The sequence below is a fragment of the Frankliniella occidentalis genome, unplaced genomic scaffold (genome assembly GCF_000697945.3).
Source record: "Frankliniella occidentalis isolate FOCC.00 unplaced genomic scaffold, Focc_3.1 Scaffold12, whole genome shotgun sequence".
NCBI lineage: Eukaryota > Metazoa > Arthropoda > Insecta > Thysanoptera > Thripidae > Frankliniella > Frankliniella occidentalis.
Window position 1 is genome coordinate 361,558 of NW_026267142.1, and position 11,296 is coordinate 372,853.

At 61.1% G+C, this 11,296-nt stretch overlaps 1 protein-coding gene across 1 annotated transcript in view; it reads right to left on the reverse strand.

Annotated features, from left to right (window-relative positions):
- LOC113214616 (protein sprint) overlaps positions 1–11,296 on the reverse strand; it is a 242,480-nt gene that overhangs the window by 217,695 nt on the left and 13,489 nt on the right. Inside the window, exon 2 of the mRNA XM_052263492.1 lies at positions 3,642–3,745. Coding sequence (XP_052119452.1) covers positions 3,642–3,745 — 104 coding nt within the window. The remainder of the gene's footprint in view (positions 1–3,641; positions 3,746–11,296) is intronic.

Below are 11,296 nucleotides of genomic sequence, written 5' to 3' on the forward strand. Positions count from 1 at the left end.
CCTTCTTGCCCTTGTGCCGGCGCACTCGGCACATGAAGGTCGCAATCAGCCGGTAAACACGGCCGCCCCCGCCGCCCCCCGCGCCGCCCCCCGCGCCGCCCCCGCCCACGCGCCGGCCCATCGCGTCAGCACATCGCTCCGCCAGCCGCACGGACACTCGGGCGTGGCGTGGGTGGCCGGATGTGGCCAGGTGAACGGAACGAGATCTCGAGTCGCACCGGTCGGACTCGACCCCGCAACGCGACACGTCTGCCCGGCTCTGTGGCGACCCTGAAACTGAACCCCCTCTCTACTGACGGACTGCCTGCCTGTCGGGGTGGGGCGGGGCAGGGCGGGGCGCAGCGGATGGGGAGCGCACCGGGAGAGGGGCAGAGAGGGGCGCGCGCAGCAACGGTGGCAGCGGCCCCCCTTCAGGCCCCCTCGCTCCGGACTCGCTCGGAATGTCAAGGATGGTGGCTGAGCGGAGAGTGCTACAGAGCGGGGTTGGGGTAGGCAGCGCGGCAGAGGAGGAGCGCGCGGGGCTCATTTGCAGCCTCGGCGGACGGCCGCCCCGCCCGCCCCGCCTGCAGTGGTTGCATTCCTGGAGGGAGCCCTTTGACAGCGCGGCGTGCCGCCCCATTGCGCCCTAATGCCGAGCGCACGCGAGCACACACTCTGCGTGCTGACACCCGGCTGACACCCGGCTGACACGCGGCTGACACGGAGGCGAGCTCAACTCCAGCCTCTTGTCCCGTCCGTTCGTCCGTCGCCCGACTGTCTGTGCGTCCGCTCACCACCGTCGCCCCCCATGCTACCCGCAAGTACATAGTAGTTGAGCACCACCCCGGGCGGCCTAAGCCCACTAACTCCAAAGCCGCCAAACTTCCTCAGCCCCTCGTCCTCCTGAACCCCGGCGGCCTCACTGCCATTCCCACCCCTTTGGAACACGCTGAGGGAAGCTCAGCTGGGCAGAAAAAGATGAAATAGAGAAAAAGGAAAAACAGACGAAGCGTTGATGTAGAGGTGAGAGGGAGTGCGCCGGTTGGAGAAACAAGGCTCGGCAGTAATTAGCCTCGTCTTTAGCTGACTAATGAAGCTGTCAAAACCTCTGCGGGTCGGTGCGCGAGAGGGGGTGGGAGGGGGCGGGAGGGAAAGGCTCTAGAGGGTTGACCCTCCGATCTGAGTTGAGTTGGCGCGGCTAGCACTGCTCGATGGAGGAGAGAGCAGGGCAAAGGGGTGGGGGGGCGCTGCGCGGGCACCCGCAGGGCACCAGCCGCGCTGCCAAGGGGACAGTTAAAGCGATAGGGCTTCATGGAGGCGAATAAATAGGACGGAATTTCATCTTGACATGGGGAATAGGGAAAATTGCCAACATAACGAAAACAATAGCCAAGATATATTGCTTTCTATCACACTTTGCTGGGCCTAAAATGAGTTGATAACAAAAAATCAAAAGGAAAAAAGAAGTAAAAACTTTTTTTGACACATGCATAATTTAAGAAAGATAAGTTTGTCTATTGACTGACTATACCTTTTTATTTGTCCCTGTCTCCCTGTCACTCCCTCAACCACTCTGCAGCCCCACCCCCCTTCCCCCCTGCTGCTGCCGTGATCAAAAGCATTTCACGAAATGGAATTATATTTTTTCCTAGCCAACTTTTCTTTTCCGCCAAATCAACCCCCTAACTCCCACCGACAGCGCGCAACTTCCGGCCTCCCCCTGCCGCGGGTGCCGCCTGGTCTGTTCGCAATCCGTCTTGCTCGCGCAGGTTCGCCATGGCACCACATCACATTCTGCCTCTCAGACGTGTCCGTCCCTCCTCTTATCCACCCAGCGACCTCCGCTACTCGCAATTTTATTTATATCACGTCTTTATCTAAACGACTGACAGAGGCGCCCTCTCAAGTATGAAAGATTTGTGAGTCTTTTTAACTACGCCCTTTTTTCCCCACTTTCTCCCCCCACTCCAACAACCACTAACCACTTTAGAGCAATTAAAATTCAAACCATCCGCCTGACGTTTCCGGGTTTTCTTTCGACGCACACAGCTTAAAAGTTTCAGGTGTGCAGCCACCCCTAAACACCAAGTTCAATCCTGCGGGTCGAGGGGAGGCAAATACTCGTGCATTTGATTGTGTTGTCGACAACAGGGGCCTCACCTCCCCGAGCAGAGTGCGCCACGCCGTCCAGATCACGCTGCGAAAGTAATATCGGTCGCGCCACTCATCTTCCGCCTCTTCTCTTCTGTCGTCGAAAAGACGTCTGCTGCCGGCCCCTTTTATCAATCAATAAGAATCTCGGCACATTTATGGGGCTCTCGATAAAAGCGAAGGGGCAGCCGGGGTCTCTGGCTCCCCTCCCGCCCTCCCCTCCGCCTCTCGTGCACTTCTGCCCCGCGAGCGCCGCCGCCCGCCATGCTCGAGCCAACTGATGGAAGACTAATTGAATCTTATTTGTTGTTCGCTTTTATCCCGAGGCGACTCTCTCTGTCGTCCTCTGCACATAGCACTACCGGGGCATTAATTCGCCGACAACAGCGGTATAAAAAAAGAAAAGGAAATGAGCGCTCGTCCATCTCCCACCGAGTCGGGGAGTCACGAGGAGGGGACGCGACCTGCATGTCGAGGCCCAGGTCCCCGCACGGCGCGTGGGACGACACCCTTCCTCCAGCCGCCCCGCCCCGCCCCGCCATGCCACGCCGCGCGCCCCACAGCCTGATTCCAAATTAAAGCCGTGTGGTAATTTCCTGGGCGCCGCCGATAAATTCTTCTTCCCGATGCAGCGCCGCCGCCGCGCTCACATAAATCCCAATGTGTTAACGCGCAGCCAGCCAGCCAGGGCCGAGGATTAGGGGACGTAACTCCGGCTCCAGGCATCGATCTTCATGAGTGGGATTAATTGTGGCCGTGTACACGTGCGGCCTGGCGGCGCTGGGGGTGGCAGGAGTCGAGGGCGCCGCGCGCAGCTGAGCGCTCCAACGCTCACTCAGGCGAGTGTTGCGGGTGCACACCCGGTACTAGCGATAACAGGGGAATATAGGACTACAAAAAGATTTTACTGAATTGAGAGATCGCGTGATTTTAAAGGGTTCAAAAGTGTAATCTCTAATAGTTAGCAGTTAACTTTCGTATTTAGGACCGATATAATTTCACAGTTAACTTTTGTATTATGGACCCTGGTACAAACTATTTTCAGTGTTACGTGCAGTTTTTGGGAACGGTTTTGCTGAGCTCCCTCTAATTCCGCCCGATGTTGCGCCTGCGCCGGGATTAGCAGCTGTAAGTCGGTCTGAACACTGCAGCTCTGAGAGGCGCGCGGGAGGAACACGGGGCGCGCGGCTGAAAACGGAGGCCGGCTCAGCGGCGGCGAGAAACACGCCAACAGCAGGGTAACGTCCTACACCCTCACCCGCCATGGCACGGACCGACACGGTGAAAACGACGCCTTTGGTTTTTAAATTGCCAAGAAGAAATACATCTGAACATCTCATTTTCCGACAATCCCCAAGACTGTCTCAACCGGAGCGAAAAGTTCCCCCTCTCCCCTCCTCGCCACTTGAATGAGCACTTCACGCACTTGCACACACTTACACACACACTTACACTTACACACACAATAATAAGCAGTCACCTGAAACACCATTATTAGTATCGGCTTTTACCTGAGCAGCGGAACGGTGTCGTCGTCGCCATCGTCGTCAGCGGCGGCAGGGTCCAAGAGGTCGCTAAGGATGCTGTCCAGGTCCGTGGCCAGCGAATTCAGCAGCTGCAACAAAGCGTTTGGGCTGTCGGTGTCGATAGCAACAACGCACCATACGCGCCACCCCGACCCCCCGTTCCATCGCTGTCACTGCTCGTCCCCGTCGAACTGACTCGCGCCATGTTGGCTCAGTCAAACTCTGAGCAAAGTTTGCGACTGACTAGTACAACATTGACAGATTTCGACAGAACAGCGCGCCGCCGGTTTTGGTTCCTCGTCCAACTTTCTCTATGGGGGGCAACGACAGAGACGATAGTTTCAGCCGAACCGGGGAGGATTTCCGGGCGCCCCGCCCGGTCACTTGGTCTTGCCGGCCGAGGAAAATGGTACCAGAAAACCATATACCTCGACCCATCCTATCCTTCGCTTAAACGATGATAACACTGTAAATTTGTATGAAATATGTTGTTGTTGTGTTTCAGGTCGTAAAACCACACTCGTTTCTATTTTTTTGTTTTGAGCGATTGCGGCCTCACTCAGGCCGAGGGGGTCCGGGTCAACGCCCTGGGCGGCCCCGGCCGCGCTGCCATGCAAGCCGCTCATTTCGACCCGCCGCGCTGCCGCGCTGCCGCACCGCACCCCCGCCGCGGGGCGCGAGGCGCGAGCAGACACGCGGCAGCCCCAATGACTGCGGCCCGGGTTAATAACTGGGCCACCGCCGCCTGCAAAACGTAAACGAGCAGCCAGCGGCCCGGCGTCCGCACAAGTATTATTGCGTGGTACGCACTTGGGCCCCGCAGAGCGGAGGGGCGCTCCTCGGGATTGGGGCCCCCTCCCCCGCCCCCACCCCACCCAACCCGCGCCCCAATCGCACGCATTATGAATTCACGGCGGAGCGGCAAGGGAGCGGCAGACAGTCTCCACGGACCTGGCAAAATATAGTCTGTTCTCAGAAATTCAAAGTGATGAAAAATTGATCGTCCGGCGCGGCGCCGTTCCTCTCCGGGAGCAGCATCGTCCTGCCCACTTTTCGCAGCCAGGCGGTGCGTTCCGTGAGCCTCGCCCCCTGCTCCAATTGGCGGCAGGAGAGGCTCGGCAGCGCCGCGGGTGCGAGAGAGCGAGCAAATGGTCCGGGAGAGCAAGAAAGAGAGAGAGATGGAAAAACGGGTGAGTACGCGGCTATGCCGAGTCTGCAACTGGGCCCCGTGCTCATTCGCCAACTATGTACACTACCCCACTGCCACGGGCGGAATTCGGGGCGGAACGAGGCGGTACTGCACGGCGAGTTCAAGGACTCCCATCTCCTCTCTCGCCCTCCTCTCCTTCATCTGGAGCAACAGCGCCTGCTGATTAGACCCATGTTAGGGGCGGACCGGGCGAGGCCGGGGCGAGGGCCCCGGGGGGAATACGAGCCGAGGGGTCTCGGTGCCGCGTCGGCCTCAGCGAGCGCCGGCTGCCAGGCAGGTGGCCGTCCAGGGCCCCGCCGAGGCCCGGGCCGAGGCCGCACCCTGCAGCGGGCCGGTCGGGCGTGCGAGATAAGGCGCTGCAGTTAGCGCCCTCGGTCCCTCGGCGGCGCCCAGTCCGAGACCCGCCCCTAACCGCCGCCGCGCGGGCCCCCCTCGGCGCCAAATCCCTCCCTGCGGGGCCGAGCCAGCCGGGGCCGGACCCCCGTGAAGGCCCGTGAGCCGCAACGCGAGCCGAGATTGGAAAACTTTTCTTTTTAGCGAGTTCAAATAAATAAATTAAAAAATTAATTAGGGATTCAAAAGTTAACTCGGCGCGGCGCGGCAGGTGGTTTGGAAAGAAAGAGGGTGCATCCCGCTAGTGTCTTGGCGTGGCGGCCTGCACTGTCGCGTTCCCCGCCGGGCACCGCGCCCTGCAGGAGTCAAGCGAGTGGAAGACGCAGCACGGGGGCGCCGGAGATAGGCGCGGCGGCGAAGATAGGCAGTGTAGGGGCGCGGGGGCGCCTCGCCTCGACTACCTCACCTCACCGATGACGAGTCGTTAGCGGAGTCGAGGGGGAGAGAGGCCGGCCAAGTAATGCGACGCCAGCCTGGGCCGGGGCGGAAGTGGAGAGAGAGAGGGGGGGGGGGGGGGGGGGCGGGGGGGGTTCCCTGCGCCCCCCCCCCTCCCTAACGACCCCCTGGCCCCCTCCTCCCCAGGTCCATTACGTGTCTTCGTCTCCGTCCCACTCCAAGGCGGCCAAGTTATCGGCGAGCGCACAGGCCAGGCAGGCCGACCACCGGGCTGAGTGCGGGCCGCGTTCGAGGACTTGAGCAGCAGCACGAACAAAAGCGGTCTGCTCGGCTTTCGCGGCCGGCCAGCCGGCTCAGCGTCATTGCCCCCGGGTCTCGAGTGACTCGGGGGGCGGGAGCAGGGGATGGGGGGAGAAATAGCTCAAAGTTGTGATCGGCTGCCGTTAGAGAGGGACGAGTTAGCAAGAGTTGAATGAACCTTTAAGGGCCTGGGGGGAGGAAAAGTGGGGTGGGTATATCGGGAGGTGGGAGAGGGAGCTCCCGGAGACCGCAGCCGACCTCCCACCCCCTCAACCTTCTTGGTGTAACCCCTTCTTCTATCCGTAGTCAGCTACACGGCTCGGATATTGCTGAGCGGGGGACGAAGGGAGAGAGGGGTGTTAGTGTGGAGGGCGGCGAGAGGAAAGAGCAAGCTGAGAGGGGGGGTAGGCGGGGGGTTAGTGTGAAAGGGAGGGGGTAGCGGTGTTAATTACGGCCAAGGCAATCTCTATCCCTCACATTCGATGAGCTCAACACGTATGGTGACCCCCCCCCCCCTCTATCTCACTTTCTTCCCGCTCGCCAGACAAGCGACACGTCCCCATCATAGCTGCCCAGCCCGCCGTCCACACCTTCCATTGTGTACGATGGGGCTGCGGCAGCTGGCGCGACACGATAGCCCGGCCGTGCTGCCACGGCTGCTGTCCGCCACCCACAAGCATTAGTCGCAGTCGCTGGTCGCGTCGCCGGCGAGTGGAACAACTCGAGGGGGGCACGATCAGGCAGCGCGGCACCCGGCACCACCCCCGGCGCGCCCTCCGCTCCGCGCTTATACCGGCTTTACCCGCTCGGAATGCAACCGATCAGATTAAAGCCCGGCCCGACGACCTCCCCACTGGAATTATAATCAGGTGGGCGCCTCTCCCGGCCACCGCCACCCTGGAGCAGCTCCAGGCATCGCCAGGTATATACGCGAAGTCGCGGACGGCCGGCCCGGCCCCACCCGGCCGCGGACCTGGCGCCCGGCCAGCGTGATGAGCACCCCGCCGACACGCCCCGGGGATCCCGCGCGGCAGAGCCAGCAGAGCCAGCAGAGCCCGGCCAGCACTTCATGTCCAGGAGGGTGGCTTGCCAACGGGTGCTAACAAGGCCATCAGGACGAGCGGCGGGGCCTGGCCCAAGGAGCCAGCGTGGCGCCCGGGTAACGGGGGTACGTTAGGACGACGTTAGGAGGGCGCGTAAACTGCAGTGAGGGGAGCGGGCCTGCTGCTGCTGCTGCTGCTGCTGCGAGTCGAGGCGACAACCCTCCCGTATCCGGGAGGCAAACATTATTCTCGGCCACAAGAGAACGAACGTTGAGCACCGCTGAAACGATCCATGGGCGCAAGTACTGGGTCTTGGTCTGCACGCGCTGTGGACGCGTAGCCAGCGCACGCAGGGGCCGCGCCAGCAAAGGGGGAGCGGCGAGCCCGCCCAACCCAAGTAGGCTAGGCCCGTGGGGAGGCCGTGGACCGGGAGGACCCGGAGGAAGCAGCCTGTCTTGGCGGGGAAATGAAAGGCCATTCATAACTACCGCGGGAGGAGCCGAGCAGGGCCGAGCCGAGCCGAGCCGAGCCGGGCAGGGCCGAGCCGAGCCGAGCCGAGCAGTGCCGAGCCGAGCAGTGCCGAGCCGAGCCGAGCCGAGCCGAGCAGAGCCGAGCCGAGCCGAGCCGAGCCGAGCCGAGCAGGGCCACGCACAAGGGCGGCACGTCGCTAAACCCTCCGCTCCTCGCGCGCCGCTTTCAATTAGATGAACTGCCTCCTCCGTGCATATTGAATCGAGACAGAGATGGAGAGGGAGAGAGAGACCTTTGGGGCGAGCTCTCTCTCTCTCTCTCTCTCTCTCCCTCTCATACACACACTCTCTCGCTCACTCCAGCGGGCCGCGCGGGCCGCGGAGACGAGGCCGGAGAGAGAGACAGACGATGACCCCTCCGCAGCAACCCGATCATCATCTGGGCCGACCCCGCCCCGCCCCGCCCCGCCCGGTCTTAATCAAGACGGTGGTTAGCGGGGATTTACGCCCCTGCAGGAGGGCGCGCCCCACCCCGCCGCGCCAGGGGGGTTGTGCCGGCTCCTCCTGGCCAGGCCCGTGGGCCAGGCTGCGGCAGGAGGACCTTCCTCTCCCCCGTGATGGCCTCCTCGAGGGCGCTGTCCACGCACGGTAAGCCCCCCCGCTGGCCCGTTATGAAACACTTGGCCCGGCGGGGTAGGGGTGGTGCGCTGGCCGCCGTGCCTCGCCACCGCACCACCAACCAATTTGGAGGTGGGAATTATCAGGAGATGGGGGGGATGCGGCCACGATTATTGGGCCTCGAGCCAAATAGCGTGTTCTCTTCTGGTCCGAGCAGCAGGAAGCAGCCTGCAGCAGGACGGCAGGAACTCCAGCAGAGAGCGAGAGAGCGCTTTAGGACTGGACAAAATAACGTGGGCGACGAGCCGCAACAATAAGTACCCGATCCGTATTTGAGACATTCTATAGGCTAGTATTTACTTGATAAATGATGGTACCACGCTGACAGAGCTCTTCAGGACCGCAAAAAATTCTGCTGAAACATGAAGAACACTTTTACAAATTTTAAAGACTAGCATTTACTTGAATAGAATTTTATTTACAAACATATTTTTTTTTATCCGCACGGCAGAGTTTGAAAAATTGTAATAACTTGATGGTAAATCCATAACAAAGACTTGCGAACAATGTATTGAACATTTTAACTGCAACAGAGCACAAACAGACACAGACGGACTCCCCAACTGCATGTCATGTGCGGAGCGCAGCGCCCGGTGGTAGCCGGTGGTGGACGTGGGGCGGCGGCCGGAGCCAGCCGGAAGTTGATTGATTGTTGTCGCGCGACTGCCCCTGCTGCCCCTGCTGCCCCTGCCGCCCCTGCTGCCCCTTTGCGCCGCACTGCGTTCTGACGGACCAAGCGAACGGAAGCCAACGCAAGTCAGACTCGAATGACAAATTAGAGCGGGCGTCAGAGGGCGGCGCGTCACGAGCGATGGGCGGATGGATTGGCAAAGGATTAGGCGGATTGTGACGGGTGAGGGCAGGGGCCGAAAGACAAAGAGGCTCACCGACAGAGAAAGAGAGAGAGAGAGAAGAAAAAACGGAAAAAGTGCGGTGACTGTGAGAACAATAGAGCCACGATGGAGTCGAAGATGGTGCAAAAGTGGGAGGGGGGGGGGGGCGATGGACCGGGTGCAAAGATGGCCCAACACAGGAGGGACGAAATTCAATCTAAAGTTTGAATAAAAGTGGACGCAAAGTTGCACAATCACAGAGGTGGAGGGGGACGACACGGAACCAATCTCGGGCGATCACCTGTGCGGGGGCCGGCACGGTAACACGGGGGCGGAGGTCACCCTTGGTCCTCGGAGGAGAGGGCCACTGACTGTGAGCCGGCAATGGTATAGTTTTGGTTCCCTTCACCCCTCCCTCCCTCCATTCTCATCGGAATCCGCCCCCCTCTGGCCTAAACGCCCACCCCACACCGTCGCTTTTACCGCGCTCGACAACACCTCTCCTCCCCGCTCTGGTCGAGGTGAGCTAAACGAAAAATGTGCGTGTGGAACCGCAAAGCCATGTGTTTGCGCTCTGTCCGTTTTTTCCACAAACTCGTCTCTGCTGCGAGGGATGAGAACACGCGCGGCCACTGAGGGAGAGGCATTAATGAGTGTTGAGGGGCATGAATAATTTGCCAGGCTCTAATGCGTTTTGGGTCGTGGCGGCGCGGGGAGGCGCGGGGTAGCCGGCCACTCATAAGCCGGATGCGTCCGCGGGCAGGCCCGGCCCGGCGCCCACCCTTTTCATTTCAGCTTCGTCGTCACTTTTCGTGTAGACCATGTGGCGCTAATGGACGAGGTAGTGTGAGCGTGGAGGGGAGGGAGAGAGAGAGGAGATGAATGGCGGCAGAGAGAGTCCGACAGAGGGTGGTGGGGTCGAGCCACTTGCGCCTCCAGAGTACTCGGCCCGGCCGCCCTCCTACTCACTATAGTGTGTCGACGAGTAACTGGAAAGGGTTATGGCCGAAACTTGCCCCCATACCTCATCAAGCTCTCGGCGAGAGGCGCGCTGGAGGGAGTTAGCTGGCCCTTCCCCGAAATCTCTGGGCCGGGCCGGGCCCGGGGGGCCGCTGCAGCCGCAACCCGCCTCCCCTAATGTGCGAAACGTGTCGTCCTCGGGCATTTCATACCTCCCCCAGAGTGAGAGAGGAGGCCTGGGGGCGGCACAAAGTGCGGGGAGGGCGGCGACACTCAAGTGTTTTCACCAAATCCTTTCAATGGCCGCCTTGATGAGCGACCCCCCCACCGCGGGGCTCCCGTGGGAGCGGAGGCCACCAGCTTTACAAAAACTGTGCCGCACAATAATGCGTGTCGTGTCACGATGATAAGCAGGACGACAGCTCTAACTGTTCGGCAGCGCCCGGCCCGGCCCGGCCTGCGCACGCTCGGGCATACTAGTACGTGCCGGGAATGCCTGCGCTGGGGGTGTGGCGGGGCGGGGCGGGGCGGGGCACAAGCAGACGGGGCGCAATGTATTCCACATCTCCTTACCACCTGCCGCCCCTACTAATTATACGCCTACGTGTGAGCGGGACGGAGCGAGGGGCAGGAGCAGAGGCAGCAACAGCAGCCTGCCGGCGCCGCCGCCGGCCATCCTCGCCCGGACGCACTGCCGGCGCTCGTTGCTCTGCTCCGCGTTGCTCCACCCGGCTGGTAGTTGCAGTTTCTGCGCCGCCATTAACGCTCGCCTCTTCAGCCTCCGGGCCGCTCACTCTACTCGCGCCCCTCACCCGCCGGCGCCCCGCCTGGTGCCTGCCTGGTACGGATGCTTCGATGTACGGAAAGTTTAATGGAAGTCATTGCCCTCCTCCTCTCCTCTATGGACCACCCGGCACCCCGGCACGGCATGCCAGCGACCCTCGCGCGACTTCAGGGGTCATATACATAAGAGCAAACGCCGAAGTAAGCTTGATGCCAGTATTGTCTGCCAATTTTATATTTTACCCCAATGGCTTACCAACATACATGACTGAAGTGCTGCTTCGCTCACTTTTCGAAACGGTGCTAAACACAGTCGCACCTCTGATATCCGCGCAGCGCAGGGTGTTCCGGCGGGGTGGGGCGCGGTGAGGCGGGGTGATGCGGGGCGCGCGGTGGCGGTGAGCCGACAAACCTATTGCCGCAAGATATTCGCGGAATGAACATTACTTGGCAATAAAAAGCCCCCGCGTCCCGCTGGAGGCTGGGCTGGGCCCGGCGGGCCGCGTATGTCGGGGGCAGACCCGTAATTGGTGTTGGTGGGCTATTCTCGGCAACAATTGAAAGTATACGCCAT